At 39.3% G+C, this 18,203-nt stretch overlaps 1 protein-coding gene across 2 annotated transcripts in view; it reads left to right on the top strand.

The window, feature by feature from the left end:
* IL7R (interleukin 7 receptor) overlaps positions 1–17,780 on the top strand; it is a 28,582-nt gene extending 10,802 nt beyond the window's left edge. For both annotated transcript variants that reach the window (XM_030331427.1, XM_030331434.1), the window contains exons 3-8: positions 5,034–5,191; positions 9,155–9,312; positions 11,140–11,302; positions 12,204–12,297; positions 13,652–13,727; positions 14,127–17,780. In XM_030331427.1, the coding sequence (XP_030187287.1) occupies positions 5,034–5,191; positions 9,155–9,312; positions 11,140–11,302; positions 12,204–12,297; positions 13,652–13,727; positions 14,127–14,630 (1,153 nt within the window). In that variant the 3' untranslated portion in view covers positions 14,631–17,780. The remainder of the gene's footprint in view (positions 1–5,033; positions 5,192–9,154; positions 9,313–11,139; positions 11,303–12,203; positions 12,298–13,651; positions 13,728–14,126) is intronic.
* Positions 17,781–18,203: the final 423 nt, after the last annotated feature.

Genomic DNA, 18,203 nt, shown 5'->3' with positions numbered 1-18,203 from the left:
TACACACATCTAATTTACCAAAGAAAACCAACACATTCTGTACCGTAGGTAGCAAAGGACATTTTTAGAATATATTCCCTGTGATATTTTTAAAAATATCTGGTTAATGAAAAGAATTCTTTTCATGTAAGCAAACTCATTTTCTTTTTTTTTTTTTCTTTTTTTTTTTTTTTTCTTGCTACAATCCCCACTTCCAATTTGAGCCAGCTATCCCTCTTTTCAGGGCTATTTGGCTGGAAGAGCATATAGGAAAACAAATTGGTAATCATGTTTATCACAGGAGACGGAAATTAAATTGACAATTGGAAAAGAAAGAGAAATGAGTACTTTTATTTTTATTTTGCATTGTTTAATTATTGTTTCAATAGGTGTGCATACTTTTCATTCTTTCTTTCATACAAACCATTTCTTTTACCCTTCTGTCCCCTTCTAGCCACCCATCCCCTGTGAACAATCCATCACCCTTTGGGTTTGCCAGTTTCCAATACTTCTTATAAGTGGAATAACACACTGTTTACTCTTTTCTTTTTGAGATTTATCCACATTGATGCATGTTTCAGATCTCATCTTTTCAGTTGCTGAGTTTTCATTCCACTGAATGAATATATCACAAATTTTAATCCTTTCTCCTTTACATGGATATTCGAGGTTTTTTTCTTTCCAAATTTGAGACTATTAATTTTTAAGTTGCCGTTAAAATTTTTGTACAAATTAGTTTGTTCATTTCTCTGCAGTAAAAACCTCAGCATGGAATTACTATATCATAGGCTCGGTGTGTATTTAACCGTAAGAAACTATCCAGCAGTTTTCCAAAGTGGTTATACCATTCTACTCTCCCACCAACAGAGTGTGAGAGCTAAAGTCATCTCCAACATTTGGCTTTGAAATAATACCTTGTGATTTTTATTTATGTATTTCAAGTAACAAATCATGTCGACCATCATTTTGCATACTTGCTGGCCATTTGCATGTCTTCTTGTAGCAAGTGCCTGTTAAAGCCTTTTGTCCTTTTCACCCAATTATTTATCCTTTTATTGTTGATGAGTATGAATTCTTTATATGTTCTGGATACAATTCCTTTATTGGATGTCTTCATTACAACTATTTTCTGCCAGTGTGTAGCTTGCCATTTCATTTTCTTAAGGTGTACTTTAATAGGCAGAAAGTTTTCATTTTGATGAAAGTCCAATGTCTTTTTTTTCTTGTAAAGGTGCAGCAGATTTTTTTTAAGTTTATTTATTTATTTTTGATAGAGAAAATGTGAGCTGGGGAAAGGCAAAGAGAGAGAGGAAGACACAGAAATCTGAAGCAGACTCAAGGCTTCAAGCTGTCAGTACAGAAGCCTGACTTGGGGCTCAAACTCATGAACTGTGAGGTCATGACCTGAGCTGAAGTCCAAGGCTTAACCCACTGAGCCACTCAGGTGCCCCTTAAGTTTGTTTGTTTGTTTTTTTATTGAGAGAGAATGAGAGAGACAGAGAGAAGGAGAGCACATACGTGTGTGTGCATGAACTTATGTCTGTGGACAAGCATGGGAGGGGCAGAGAGAGAGGGAGAGAAAGAATCCCAAGCAGGCTGTTAGTAAAGAGCCCCACCCAGCCTCAAACCCAAGAACTGTGAGAGCATGATCTGAGCCAAAAGCAAGTAAAGAGCCCCACCCAGCGCTCAAACCCAAGAACCATGAGATCATGACCTGAGCCAAAAGTGAGAGTACAATGCTTAACCCACTGAGCCACCCAGGCACCCTTTTTTTCCCCCTCTTTTATGTTTCAGTGTTTTGTGTGTCATTACTCCCTTTGTCCCCTCATAAAGTCAAAAAGATATTTTCTTATGTTTTCTTCTAGATATTTTGTAGTTTGAGCCTTTACATTTAGGTCTATAATCCATATCTAATTAATTTTGCATGAGATTAAGGGTCATATTTTCCCTACATTTGTTTACTTGTTCCAGGACAATTTGCTGAAATGATTTTCTATTTCCCATTGAATTGATAGAGTACTTGTATTAAAAATCAGTTAACCTTCTATGTGTGAGCCTATTTCTGAACTCTTTATACTTTCTATTGATCCTTTTATTTATTCTTACACCAGTGCTAAGACTGCCCAATTATCATAGCTTTATAGTAAATTTGAAATCAACTGCTCTGAATCTTACATATTTGTTCTACTTTTTCAGTGTGATTTTGGCTTTTCTGAGTTTTTTGTATTTCCACATAAATTTTAGAATCAGCTTGTCAATTTTTTTTAAATCCTGCTGAGATTTTGATTAATATTACATACACCAAGTTAGGGGATATTCCCATCTTCTTACTACTAAATTTGCTAATCCATGAATGTATGTCTTCATTTATTTAGATCTCCTTTAATAGCTCTGAGGAATGTTTTATAATTTCTAAGTCCTTGAACATCCTTTATTAATTTTATCTCTAAGCATTTTATGTTTTCATTGGTGTCATAAATGGAGCTGTTGGTTTTAAAATTTATTTTCTAATTGTTTGATACTAGTCTGTAGAAATATAATTGTTCTTTATATTCTTACTTTGATGAATTCAACTTACTAGTTCCTGTAATTTTGTTGGAGAGTCTATATAATGTTGTCCGCTAATAAAGAAAGGCTTTTTTTCTCTTCCTTTACAACCTGGATGTGTTTTTGTTTGCTTGTTTGTCCTGTTTTACACACTGGCTAGAACCTCCAGTAAATTGTTGAGTAAAAATGGTGAAAGTGCATATTCCTGTTTTGTCTGTATCTTAGGGGAAAATGTTCAAAATTTCACCATTAAGTATGATGTTAATTGTAGACTCTTCCTAAATTTCCTGTTTCAGGTTGAGGAAGTGTTCTTCTATTAATAGTCTTGATATCATCCTACAGGTCACTGAGATTTTGTTTTTTCAGACTGAATATTTCTATTGATCTATCTTCAAGTTCAACAACCCTTTCTTCTGCCATCTTCAATCTGTTATTAAGTCCTTCCAATACACTCAGTACATTTTAAAAAAAAAAATTTTTTTTCTTAAGTTTATTTATTTTTGAGACAGAGAGAGACAGAGCATGAACAGGGGAGAGGCAGAGAGAGAGGGAAACACAGAATCGGAAGCAGGTTCCAGGCTCTGAGCCATCAGCCCAGAGCTCGACGCGGGGCTCGAACTCACGGACCGCGAGATCGTGACCTGAGCTGAAGTCGGACGCTTAACCGACTGAGCCACCCAGGTGCCCCAACACTCAGTACATTTTTAAAGATTTTAGATTTACTTGTCAGTTATAGCATTTTCATTTTGTTTTCTTTTATAGTTTCCATTTCACCACTAACATTATGTATCTATTCAATCATTATGACCATATCCTTTTTTCAGCCCTTAAACATATTTACAAAAGCTGCTTTAAGGTCTTTTTCTGCTAATTCTAACATCTGGTCACATTAGGGTCAGTTTCCATTGACTGTTTTTTGTCTTGACTATGGGTCTCATTTTTCTTTTCTTAAGTCATTTGTAGTAGCTTTTGACTATAGGAAAGACATTATTGACAACAAGTTTTCTGGATTCTGTTAACTTACTCTGCCAACTGTTGATTTGAACTCTGTTAGTTAACTTGACTGGATTAACTTTAAATTCTCTTTTCTTTTGAGATAATACCTAAAATCTCAGCTCAGTTATTTCTAGTGTCATCTAGCTATTCCTTTCCCATGGTTTCCTTAGAGTTTCCTTCATACTTGACAATTAAAGGGACATATAATGATATGAACAGAGGTTATATGCAGATCTCTCCATAGCTTCCTCATTTCTAGGCCTTTCCCCATTAAAAATATCCATCCACACAAGAAGTCCTCTAACTTCTCAAGACAATAAAACTGTGGCTTTTTGTTAGATTCTAGATGCCTGTCACAGTGTGACCTGAGGAATGCTATCAAACAAAGAAAAAGAAAAAAGCAGGAACAAGGAGCTCATCTACCCTTTTATAAAGGATAAAATTCCCTCTCAGAGTGCATGGGTGGCTCAGTTGGTGAAGACTCAAACTCTTGATTTGGGCTCAGGTCATCATCTAACAGTTCATGGGTTGAAGCCCCACACTGGACTCCACACTGACAGCATGGAGCCTGCTTGGGATTCTCTGTCTCCGTTTCTCTCTGCCCCTCCCCTGCTCCCTCTCTATCTCTCTCTCAAATGAAATAAGTTAACATTTTTTAAAAATTCCCTGTAATTTCTGCATACTTTTGATTACTCTTTAAAACTTTTAAAAAGGATTTTCAAAAATATCTTGTCCAAGGTTGATAATAGTTATATATTGGAAGGTTAGTATGATACAAGTTGTTCTGCTATTACTGGACCTAATAGTTATACTTTTTATTGAAAAAAGTGCAATGTGAAGCTTTTGATGTTAGTTGTACAATAAGCAACAATCTCTCTTCCTCAGTTTATTGAAAGACTGATCTTAGTTGGGAAGAGGAAAGGGAACATGGCAATAAGGGTTGATTTTAAAGTTTGTTGATGAGGTAAAAGTGGAGCACAGTCAAAATTACCTTTGAAAGTCCCCAAATTACTCATTAAGTGTATATGGTTTTATGTATATAATCTTCTAGACTATTGTATCATTTCCTTTAACTTTGTTTTGGTCAATGTTCCTTTACAGGCTTTATTTCCTGAATTTATTTCTGCAGAACATCAAAAAGAGCAATTATCTAACCACCTACAAAACATTTTTGTTTTTCAATGATCAATTATTTAAAAATAGGAATTTTCCAGGTTTTTCATGAACAGGCTTTGACAGTTTCATATTCAGTTGCATGTAACGCCAGAGTATATCATCATTATACCATTGTGATGGTACCAAGAAGCCACATTATTTAATTTCTCTCTCTCTCTCTCTCTCTCTCTCTCTCACACACACACACACACATACACACACACACAAGCACCTATACATCCACATACCAGTGGACAGAGTTGAAGTCACAAAACTGAAATGTACATGTAATGCTATTCCATTGTATACAGAAACTCTTACTTGAATTAAGATAGATTCCTTTTTTGTTTCTACAGTGGGGCTCTTTTGGATGTGAAATGCCTGACTTTTAATAAAATGCAAGAGATGTATTTCATCAGGACAAAGAAATTCTTACTGATTGGAGACAGCGAAATATGTGTGAAGCTTAAAGGAAAAAAGATAACTTGCAGGAAAATGAATGTAGTCAAGATAGGTAAGAAATTGTATATGGGAGTAGGCTTGCCATTCGGACATATATGAAGACACTGATTGTGTCTGGACTTTCTGCATGTTAAAAGTAGACAAATCATGAAAGCTCTTTGCAATAGAGAATAGCAAAGTCCTTAATGGAAGGAATTTTTTTTAAATCTGGAAGTTTTGAAGCATGTGACACTAATTCTTAATATGAGAGAATTCTGAGGGGGATGCCTGGGTGGCTCAGCGGGTTAAGTGTGCGACTTTGGCTAGGGTCATGATCTCAAAGTTTGTGAGTTTGAGCCCTGCATTGGGCTCTGTGCTGACAGTTCGGAGCCTGGAGCCTGCTTCTGATTCTGTGTCTCCCTTTCTCTCTGCCCCTTCTCTGCTCACACTCTATCTCTCTCTCAAAAATAAATAAACATTTTTTAAAGTTTTTTAAAAGAATTTTGAGGGTCTTCAAACTCAGCCATGAAAGATAGTGATTGGCACCTACAGACTGCAGGAAGAGTTCTACGTGAAGTCACTAGAGCTGGACCTCTGATGCCCTTTCCCTCTTCATCTTTCCTTCTCCTGAATTCCTTGTATTCTTCTTCCCATATATCCACCATATTCAGAGTATGTTTAGTTAAATTATCAAGTTATTTTGAAAAGTTAATATCAATTAATATTTGGCCTAGAATATTCATATTACATTTGGTCAAAAAATATTTCAAACAAAATTATAATCGAAATTGGTAAATTCACCTACATGTTTCCTTTTGATCTATATAATATTCATATACATAGTAATATGAATCAGTAAATCCATTCAATTATCTGACTATAAGTCAATATTAATTACCAATTCATCATTTAGTTGCCAGGCAAGTAAATCAAAATAATCAGAAAGATTGAGAATATAGACCCAAGAAATTTTCTTTTCTATTACTTACAGATTATAACCCTAGGGTGAATAAAGTTACATTCAAAACCTCAGAGAGACTCTGATATAGGAGAATGTCTAAGCCAATTATGACGCATTAGTGCAATGGAATAATGACTACTTGTGTTTATTATACCTATGGAGATTTACAAATGAAATAATATATGTAGGAGGGAAACTGGTCAAAGTGATAGAAGAGGTACATTCATTCTTTTGCTGGTTTTAAGTACTATGGCTCACTCTCTCTCCCTATTTTCAACTCCTTCTTCACCATCCCAAAAGAAAATTAAAGGTAAAAGAATAATACTCATTAGAGACAATAAAGAGGTGAGAAACTTTGAATCTAGTCTCAGCTTTGCCTCACTAAGTTGGTAAAATAAAGAATGAAAACAAAAGTTCCATGTGTGAATAATTACCCTATAAAAGTTCAGATAGTGAAAAAGAGACATTAGGCAAATGGTTTGTACATATTGAACACACAGCAACATAGGCCACAACCAATGTAACTGCAAGGTAATTCTGAATATAGGACACAAGCAAAGTAGGTTTTGGTCATTTGGAGACTGGGCTGTTATGGATGGATGGTCAGTTTGTGCACTGCACAAGAGCACCATATCTAAATGTTTACATTGGGGTTGCAAATCTATATTCACTACTCTAAAATCAGGTAGGGAAGACAGAGATTCTCAGTCCTCTGACAGCATCATGGCATTTTACAGAGCGAGCATGTGACTACTCAAGACTCCAGGTAGCACCCTGCTGATCTGAATCCCCAGATCTCACATATCCAGTGCTCTCAGAAGCCTATTTTCTATATCTCAGCAGAAGCAAACCTACCAAGCCACATCTGAGAGGCCAAGGAAGAAAGGTAGTTGTGCTCACAGCTGGTAGCCTGGGCCCTTGTGAACTGGGTGTGGTGAGCCCCTTCAGGCTTTGAAAAGCACCCTTAAGCAACCAGATGAGAGGTAATGGAGGTATGTCGCTCAGCAGCACCTTCTTCTGATTCCTAAGGTGACATTTGATTAGCAGAACTGTCATTTAATTGAATTTAAATTGGAAGTTCCTGATTGAGCCCTAGACCAGAGCTACCCTGCAACCACCTGCCCCTCACTCCCCCTTCTTTAGATATGGGCCCTCTGATAAGGCTAGAGGGTCAGCTTCCTGCCTTCCCATTTGTCTTGGTAGAGTGAGTCTGTGTAATTGTTCAGTTTGCTCACAGAATAAACTAAGCTATAAAAATGTTGCTTGAGAAATGAGCAACTTTTTCTGATGTGCTCAGAGACACTCTTTGAACCAGAGACAGCACTATTTGGAGGACACCTGGACAAGCCAGAGTGAGATAATGGAGTACAGAAAGAAAAGCTAAATGAAGAAGAGTGAGCTTCAGAATCAGACAGAATTGGATTTAAATCATATCAAACTATTTTATAGGAACCTGAACTTAAGTTAATTAACCTCTCTGAGACTCAGTTTCTTCATCAATGTAGCGACGATAGAGATTATTGGTGGAAGCTGGCATAGGTGCTTAGTAGGTGTATAATCAATATCAGTCTGTTCTTTCCTTAATTCTTCCATTATTATGAGACCTTGAGAGATGGGGATGAGGCAAGGAATTTAGCATCAGAGGTTTCACTGAAAATGTGAATCTTAATTAGTCCTTGAATGAAGAGTAGGAACTGGCTTGGCAGGGGTTCTCTGTTGGTCTGTTTCTCTACACTCACCACCCTTTCCTCCTGTTCCCCCAGGGTATCTCCCCTTTCTATAGTGAATCTAAAAGTAAAGAAGGATAAACTTCCCCTTTTACAAGACATCCAAGGGCAAAGAAGGAGACACTTCCTCTTTTTCAGGATCTCTGGGGCAATGCAGGAGAAACTTAGGTGGTCACCACTATGAGCAAGTGACTACAGTAAGTGAGCCAAACTCCATTACATGAGTTCACTTTACTGGGTCAACAAGTCTGCCATAAAGCCCAGCGCAGAGAGCCTAGAATTCAGCTCAGTCTAGAGGGTAAGAGTTTAATGAACACATACTCTCTCATTAACAATAGGTTTAGATTAGATTTTAGTGTATGTGCTCTCATTCTCTGAGACCAGCCATGCAAAAAAGTGGCTGCCCCATCTTTAGAAAACAAACATCCCAGGCTTTGGTGATAGAGCAGCTAAGAACCCAAGACAGAAAAACCCCTGGTCAATGATGGGGAGGCTGCTTGACATGCATGCTTTTCAAAGAATTCAGTACCTTTCTCAGGGTAGGTTCTGCCTGAAATAAAACCTATTTCCCTCCAACAGCATTTCATATATGGTGCCTGTGATCCTAAGAGTAAGTTTGCTCAGCAGGCAGACAGAAGAAAGAGACTAGAGAGGAATTCAGAGCCAATACCAACCAGACTAAAGTCACACTAAAAATTATGAGCTTAGGGACAGAATGCAGACCCTCAGCTTCTATATAGCTGAGATGAGGTACAAGGCTCCCAGCTTAAAACCCAATTTATTGGAATAATGAAGACTCAAAGTTTAAACACTCCTGCTTTGAGGCTACTTAGTAACAAATTCTGTAGTATTCAAAAGGCAAAGTGAATGTGTTTTAGTGTAGAATTAGCACTAGCTGCTATAACAAATAAGCCCTAAAACATGATATCTCAAACACCGTAAGTTTATTTCTTGCTCACATAAAAGCCAAAATGGGTATTTCTAATGTGTGCATAGTGCTCTTTCAAACAATATTCAGGCTTCTTTCATCCTGTGGTTCCACTCTCTTCAACATATGACTCCAAATGGTGGAAAGGGAACAAACATAAGGTCACACATGTAAGCTTTCTGGGCCAGGTGGGAGGTGGTGCACATATCCACTCACGTTGTTCACAAGGCTACATTCTACTGCAGAGGAGGCTGAAAAGTCTAGTCAAGCTTTGAACCAGGAAGAATAAATGTTTTCTGATTTGTTGCTTGATTACTGACCCAGAAAAAGAATGTGATTTTCAGAATGGATGAACTTTAAAAAGTATAATTATTTTCTTGACTGCCCTATAGACTGACCTCCTTTCTTTTTCTTTTCCAGTTAAACCTGAGGCTCCTTTTGACATAAGAGTCATCTATCGTGAGGGAGCAAATGACTTTCTGGTGACATTTAACACATCTCACTTACAAAAGAAGTATGTGAAAGAATTATTGCATGAGGTAGCCTATCGCCAGGAAAAACATGAAAATGACTGGATGGTATGTAGATCAACTACATTTATACATTAAAAAATGCATAAAGATGACTGCATAAGTATATTGAATAAGTAAATTTCTATAAAATACATAAAATTATAATATATGTATATAAAATCATAAAATAAAAACTTCTTAATGTTATAAATTTTTTCATCCCAGAGGTACATTCACCTGGGGAGGGCCCCTTGCAATTTTGTGTTCAAAATATACCTTTTACTGAAAGAAGTTCCCCAAAGTATAAGAAATTCAGGTTTCACAAAACCTGGATCTTCTCTGGGCCATCCTGTTATAGCTCTCATTGTCATTGGAATGGTCTGGCCATCCCTGCAATCTATCTTGAGGAGAAGGTGGGAGAAAAGTAAAGTGTCCCAGGTTTTTAGGCTCCTCTGGGCTCACTGGCTTAAATTCTGTCCTATTTGTAACACATGGACAAAAACCAGATGATGGCTTATCTTTCTCACAGTGAAAAGAATGCCTATTTATACCCATGCTGTTCTCTTTTCTTAGGCCAGGATCAGCCTTCTTTGTTTGCAATATGCTGCTGTATAGTACTTACATAAGTGTAATGTCTACCCTAAAACAGTTCTACCCTCCTTCTACCACACAAACGAGGGTACCTTGGTCCTGTTCTCTTGAGTCTTCATTTGAAAATTGCACCAATGGAAAAGCAACTATAGTGGAGAAAGGAAGCATTAAAAAAAAAAAAAAAAAAAAAATATATATATATATATATATATATATATATATATATAGTGGGGCTCAAACTCATCACCCCAAGATCAAGAGTTGCACACTCCTCCAACTGAGCCAGCCAAGAGCCCCAAGAAAAGAAGAATTTTGAATAAATGATACCAGGACAGTTAGCTGTTTGGGGAAATAATTAAGTTAAATGCCTAACTTAAAAAATAGAATAAAAAGATGATTTAAATAAATTATGTAAAAGTGAAAACACTAAACAAGGTAGAAAAAATATAGGTAAATGCTTATGTAATCTTGAGATGAAGAAAAATATTCTAAGCATAAAAGCAGTAAAGAGAGAAAAAGATGGATACATATGAATATATAAAAATAAAGGCTTATAAGTGTCAGCACACATGACAATCAAAATTGTAAGGCAAATTAGATAATAGGATTAAATTGCCATACATACAACTGACAGATGGTTAATATCCTTCATATATAAAGAGGCCTTATAAATCATTAAGAAAAGGACAAATGTAACAACAGAAAAAATTAGCAAGAAACTTGGAAATGTCTCATAAAATAAGATATATGTAAATGCAATAAATATATGAAAACTAATAATCAAATAAGTATAAATGTAAATAACAGTGGAATATTAACTTTTTATCCATCAAATTGATAGTTTTTTCTTAAGGATAATGCACATTGCTGAAGAGACTTTTGTTCTCTATATTGCTATTTGCAATGTAGAATTGAATCTTTCTAGAGACAAATTATTCCTGCTCACTTACCTTACCATTCCCTTGTATTTTCCTTTGGGATGTGAAAGAGGAGAAAAAGAGAAAAAAAAGAGAGAGAGAGAAATCGAAGTGTGGAAAGGAAGGTGGGGGCCTGGGAGTGATTTATATCCTCCTGGTATTGAAGAGTCCAGCTCACCTAAACAAAGACCCATGGTACTGTTGCCCTCCTTGACCACTGGTAGCATCATTTATGAGCTCACACATCCTCCTCTCCATGTCATATCTCCTTTTCCTAACAAGAGTACCCACATGACTAAAGTCACTTAACTTGAAATGATTTGGGGGATCTAGGCAACACGTCTTTTTTGACCCTAAAAATATAATGGCATGTTTTGCTCTTTAGCATGTGAACTTATCCAGTACAAAGCTGGCACTCCTACAGAGAAAGCTACAACCTGATGCAATGTATGAGATTAAAGTCCGGTCCATTCCTAATCATGACTATTTTGAAGGCTTCTGGAGTGAATGGAGTCCAAGCTTCCACTTCAGAACTCCAGAGATCACAGGTGGGAAGTGACAGCAGAATCTTTGTCCCCTGCAAAGTGCTTTGCATGTTAAGGTGTGTGAACAAGAGTGAGAGGCAGAAAGGTGAAAGGAACCCACATGTTAGGACTCCCCTGAGGGTATGTTTACACTGTCTTTGGAGAATGACCTGCCATATTTGCCCCTCTTGTGAAGAATAAGGAAGTAGTGGGAATAGAACCCATAGTCATTGATCAAATGATATAGGCTGCCCTGGATTCCACTGACCCAGGTGTTCTTGGGAGCTGATAATAATTCTGAATAAAGTCCCCACCTACTACCTCCACTCTACCAATTTAGACTGGAATCCCAATGGCTGGTCTCTCAAAAGCTCCTCTAGGGGAACACCTTTGGTGATAGAAGATGAGCAGGTTAGTGCTGCTCATTCATGCCTCCTTTTCCAGAATAACAAAGGTATCCACATGGTCTAGAAAGTGAGAATGGCCAGAAAAGCCAAAGAACACGGCTCACTCCACATATACCTTCTCTTTGAAGTATGAGGGGAACTATTCTTGACATACCAACATCCCATTCTCAGACTGGAACTTGACGAACCTGTGAGGTAGAGCATCCCCCTCCTGATTCCCCTGCTAGGTTTACTTCTCTTGATGGTAGATGTTGGGGAAAGAGTACTGCTATCCTTACTGCTGGGCCACTTTTACATTTCAAATGACAGATGTTCTACACCTGGTCACTCACGTGAGTGCCACTTACTGAAGCCAAAATTCTTTGTGCATAAAGCTAGTACATTATCCTGTTCACTGAAGGGCGACTTTGAAGAAATAGTAAATGGTCTCGAGTTACTAAATAAACTCAAAGCATACTGAAAGCTTCCCCAACTACATGTTTAATGATTACTAACCAAGATCTTTCCTTGCATTCCAGGGAGGATGGATCCTATTTTACTAACTATTAGCATTCTGAGTTTCTTCTCTGTGTCTCTGATGGTCATCTTGGCCTGTGCATTATGGAAAAAAAGGTGAACTTTAATCAATAGGATGGTTACATGGGGTCCCAGACAGTTGGAGCTCTAGCCTATTTATTGATGAGAAAACTACAAAGGGAAAAAGACATTTCAGGAATTGTAGTGCCCAACATCCCTCCCCACCCTAAGGCACTGGTGAATTTCCACATTTAATTTCATAAGGGGTGAAAATACATAAATTAGACATAGGGCAAACCCTGCCCCCAAACTTTTTCTTCTAAAATAGTGGGAACCATGCCTCCAAAATGTCTGGGCAGCTGAGGGTACCCATGGAAAATACAGAATGTATTTGAAGTCTTGAATTTCAGCACACAAATTCATGGGACTTTTGCATTCTACCTCATGACAGAGCCCTGTCTGTTTCATTATGAAAATGATGCTTTTGACACATACCATCAAGTTATTAATGTTCTAGGAAGATGCCTTCAGCACAGTGCCACATGCTCTCATGATACTTCAATTTGTCTTTTTGTCTTTTTTAATGTTTATTTTTGAGAGAGAGAGAGAGAGAGCAAGTGGGTGAGGGGCAGAGACAGGGGGGGACAGAGGATCTGAAGCAGGTTCTGTGCTGATAGCACAGAACCTGATGCAGGGCTCCAACTCACAAACCATGAGATTATGACCTGACTGAAGTCGGATGCTCAACCAACTGAACCATTGAGGTGCCCCATGATACTCTAATTTCCCTGGGTGGTTTAGAAAATATTCCTCACTTCCACAAAAATCAGAGCAGAGGAGTTGCTATCAGTTAAGAGAAGGAGTAGGATGACAACACCTATATTAAGAGTAGAAGAGGGGCGCCTGGGTGGCGCAGTCGGTTGGGCGTCCAACTTCAGCCAGGTCACGATCTCGCGGTCCGTGGGTTCGAGCCCCGCGTCTGGCTCTGGGCTGATGGCTCGGAGCCTGGAGCCTGTTTCTGATTCTGTGTCTCCCTCTCTCTCTGCCCCTCCCCCGTTCATGCTCTGTCTCTCTCTGTCCCAAAAATAAATAAACGTTGAAAAAAAAAAAATTAAAAAAAAAAAAAAAAGAGTAGAAGAGCCGGGGGAATGTTGGTTTCATAGCCACACCCTTGCCAAGCCTCACTGTTCCTCTTCTCCAGGGTTCTCTCCCAAAGGTGTTCACAGAGATCACTGACAATGACCCCTGGTCCAACCCCTCTGTGAATTAATAGGACACTGAGGCCCAGGGAAAGCAAATCACTTGTCCAAGTTCACCCGCCTAGTTGTGGCTGAGCCAAGACTAGAAATCTGCTCTTCTGATTTCTGGCTCAGAATGGGTGGAAAGACCTATTGTGCATGCATGCTCCCTCACTGTTCATTTCATCTTTCTCAATGTCCTCTTATTTCAGAATTAAACCTATTGTGTGGCCCAGTCTCCCAGATCATAAGAAGACTCTGGAACAACTTTGCAAGAAACCAAAAAAGGTAAGTGCTTCTGGTGATTCTATCACAATGTTGGAGGCATTCCAAAAGCCAAGAATAATATTGCAGGATAGGGAACAGTTGAACCACAAGTGTTGGTCTTTTGTGCATCCCATAACTGCAAGATCCTAGCTGCAGCTCCCTGGATATAGAAAACTAAAATGAGATACAAGTCTCAGAAGTCTCCTGGGCTTTCATGGGGCTGGAGGGCATGGCCAGTCCCTTCAGACTGACATGTCAGAGTGCATCCAGTGGTAGAGTCAACTAGAACATGTGGGTAATTCTCTGACATTCTCTGGTAAACCCCTGTCAGAAAGTTTGTTACATCTTTCCCTGAACTGAACCTTTGCTGGTGTGTCTCTTTGGAGCACTCTCAATGCCTTCTCTCTTTTTTTGGTGTAGAATTTGAATGTGAGTTTCAATCCTGAAAGTTTCCTGGACTGCCAGATTCATAAGGTGGATGGCATTCAAGCTAGAGATGAAGCCGAAGGCTTTCTGCAAGACACTTCTCTGCCACAACCAGAGGAGTCTGAAAAGCAGAGGCTTGTAGGGGGTGTGCAGAGCCCCATCTGGCCATCTGAGCATGCAGTCATCACCCCAAAAACGTTCAGAGGAGATTCACCCCTCGGATGCCTGGCTGGGAATGTCAGTATGTGTGAGGCTCTTGTGCTCCCATCTTCCAGACCCCCAGACTTCAGGGATGGTGGCAAGAATGGGCCTCATGTGTACCAGGGCCTGCTGCTTGTCCCTGGAACTACAAATGGCCCTGGGCCCACTCCATTTCCTTTCCAATCAGGAATCCTGACATTGAACCCAGCTGCCCAGGGACAACCCATTCTCACTTCCTTGGGATCGAGCCAGGAAGAAGCCTATGTCACCATGTCCAGTTTCTACCAAAACCAGTGAATTTTCAGAAACCCAGGACTGGAACCATGATGACTGACAAAGATGACTGAGCTCTGTCTACTCTTCCTCGAAGCACAAAGAAGACAGAATTAAGGCAAGCCCTCTGTATCATCTACAGGATTCAGAAGCATGGCTTGGATCACTCCTTTTCACTCCAGGGGCATTTGTCTTGAGGCAGGAGCACTCTGCTTCAGGCAACCCAAATTATTCCATTATTTCAGGGAAAAAAAACAGGAAAGAAAGGATGGAGGAGAGAAGGGAGGGGGTAGGAAGGCAGGAAGAGGGCAAGGAAAGAAAGAGGAAAAGGAGAACAAGGATGATAGCCATCATTGTTAAGACTTACTATATACCAGTGGGCTCTACATAGCTTGTCTCCCTACATCCTCATAGTAATCCCAGGCATTGGTACAATCATTATCATCATTATTATTATTCTCTTTTTTAATAGATGATGGAATGGAGACTTGGAAGTATGAAGTAACTTGTCCATTTTGCTCCCCCCTCAGTGTGGGGTTTGATGGTTGGGAGTCTAACCATGGTTCCCCCCAAAGCATGCACCTTCTTCTTGACTAGGGACTATCCTATTCTTGAGTGACAAACCCCACTAATAACAAATGGGGTGACTATGTCATTTATTGTCCAAACTGGGTCATTTTTGAAAGTGAAAGGAGGAGTTATAAATACTCATTCCAGGACAACAAGCATAAACCAGGAGTGTCCCAGACAGAGACATGGCCACCAAACTAAAAACACTGAGAAAGAAAGGGTCACGTGATGTATGAACTACCATGGCCAGCCATGTCTACGAAAACTGAAGTTTGTTCCCCACATATCCCATTCGATTCTGTTTTTCTGAAAAAGTAGAAGCCCAGAATTTCTGTTGTTAGTTATCGAGAGCATGATTGTCTTGCTAATACCACCCGGCTGCATCCATCTGAAATAGAAGAACCTGTTGCCAACTCCAGACACAGGTGCATTTGAGCAATGAGCCAGGAATAACACTTCTCTGTGTGTAGAGACTGCCCCAATCCAAATGCATCCACAAATTGTCCTGAGTTTTATACCTGTGGATGTTGCCACAAGCTTCAGGGAGAAGAGTTATAAGCACATGCAGTGAGTGAGCCGACTGGGGCCATGTTCTTGAAGGTAAAGAACATGCATTTCTTGGTTTACATGAATTTTTAGTGACGAGCTCAAACCAAGTCAAGGCAGCTGAGAAATCTCAGCTCAGAGGAGTGCTGCCAACACCCATCCCACAGCCCCCCAGACCATGGACAGATGCAGAACCACACAGAGCAGCAGAGGCACAGGAAGTAATGAAGGGCATAGTTCAGAGTTTTGTTTTGTTCAAGGGGTTGTTTCCATTGTTTTTGTTTACATTTCACACCTTTTTGTCCTGTTTTTAGTTTTTGGAGGGCTAAGTGTTTTTAAGTTTTCAATTTTCTTGTTTGTTTTGTTTTGTGATATCTGTAAAGCGGGTTTTAAATTTTGGACTAAAATCATATCTGTTGGCTTTGAGGCCTAATGATAATAAGATCATTTACTCCTCTGTTGGCCATTGTACTTTCCAAATCCTTTTCTCTGAATCAGTAGTGATGAATATAATCTCTTATTCCCTTAGATTTGTTAGTGCTTTTGTGATTTTCAAAGCATTTCCCTAAGCATTATCCCTTTCATTTCCTTGGCAAGTATTCATGGAAAGCCTGCTATGTGCCAGCCACAGGGTTAGGTGAATAAAGTTGGGGACCCTGCCCTCATAAGGTGGAAAATCTGATAAAAGTGGCAACTTTGTAAACAAATGATCCAATAACACAAAGTGCTATAATAGAGGCATGTTCAGGGTGCCCAATTGCAGACAGTCAGGGAAAATGCCAGACAAGTGATATACATCTGTGTGGCAGGAAAGCAGAACCTACCTGGTGTGTCAGCCCTAGAAGACATTTTCCACCAGGTGGACGTGTGTTCTTTACCTTTTGTAGAAATGGGAACTAGGTCTCAAAGAGGAGGTTATCACAGGAAATCCCATGCCAACCTGGGTGTCCTATACCTTATTCACAGAGGTCCTATGAGGTGTGTTGTTGTCATCTTTAACTTCTGGGGAAATTGGAACACAGAAACCTTACATGTTAATTCAGGACTGGAAGCCATAAGTTTGTTCCCCTGATATAATAGACAATCTCTTGAAGAAATAAGGAGATAAGTCTCGATAAAGATCAAAGCCACCCCTGCTCTAAAATCCCATGTTTCAGTATTTTGGGGCACAGGTTATTATTTGAATTTAGTGTGTGAACGTCTATCTGTTACTGGAGGGATTTAAAATCCATGTATTATACTCTTATAATCATAATTGCTGCTAATGATTGATTTTATACTCAAGGACAAGGTATAATGTCAGATTGCAAGTTTGTTCCCACCAACCTCCTTTTTCATTTCATTAGGAAAGAAAAATTGGTCTCAGACACAATGCATAAGTCAGAAGCGTTAACTGCTAGTTCTGTAGAGCATGAAATGAGAACCGGTAAACAGGCAGCTGATTTGGGCAATTAAACAATCTTGGCTGGGTCTAGGGAGCCCCTGGATTATTCGACTGATTTTCCACTAGCCTTTGCCTCTCCTATCATTCTAGTTTCCATGCAAATTTCCTTCAGAAAAGCCAAGTAGAGGCTATTTCAGATGTGCATATTGTGTTTCCATAGCACTTCTGGAGAGGCTACAAGACGGAACCAGCAGGAAGGTGGTGAGAATATGTGGTCAAGACATCTGGAATGGTGCAGATCAGATGGCCTTTGTGTCAGCTCAGTGGTTTTTTTCTGGGGTTTTTCTAAAAACTACCCATCATTCACTACAGTGAAGGTCTCTGATTTGACCATGTACCTCCCATATGCATTACAAACATTTTGCAGAGCTGCTAAGTATACGACTATCCAACGTGTGTCACCATCTCATATTTAATTAAATGCTATGGAACTCTCTGTGCCTGTGCTTGTCTTCTGTGAAGAATAGGGACAGAATAGGCCACAGACCTCCTCAACCACTGAAAACATTCTGGTGTCACTTGCTGTCATTTTATATTTGGATTTTCAGAGGAATGTCACTCATCGATTAAGTAATTAATTCACAAGTTAATGAATTAAACAGCAATTTGTTGAAGATCTGCCTTGCCTTACTTTGTTCTGTGCTAGGCACTGGAGTTACAGGGATGAAATGTACTGTTCCCAGCTCACTATCACAGGGGGACAGAGACACATAGGGATAGTTCCAATGTCGTATCACTGCTTGCAGGCAAAGCATTATCAGGATTCTCAGTGTAAGCAATGGACACAAATTTAGGCTGATTTGTGCAGAAAAGGAATTTAATAAAGGCTACTAGAGTGCTCCCAGAATACCTGAGAATCGAACATGGAGTTCACAGAGCCTCCCCTTATCTCTACCACTGGCACATCCAGAAACTGAAAAGAGCCTCCGCCGTTGTCACCACCAACCCCAGAGCAGAGCGGGCAGCAACGTCCAGCAGCTTCACCTACTGGCCACCAGTTTAGAGGTAGAGCTGGAGCCTGTGGTTGATTAGAACTA

The sequence above is a fragment of the Lynx canadensis genome, chromosome A1 (genome assembly GCF_007474595.2).
Source record: "Lynx canadensis isolate LIC74 chromosome A1, mLynCan4.pri.v2, whole genome shotgun sequence".
NCBI lineage: Eukaryota > Metazoa > Chordata > Mammalia > Carnivora > Felidae > Lynx > Lynx canadensis.
This window is presented reverse-complemented; position numbering and strand designations above follow the sequence as displayed.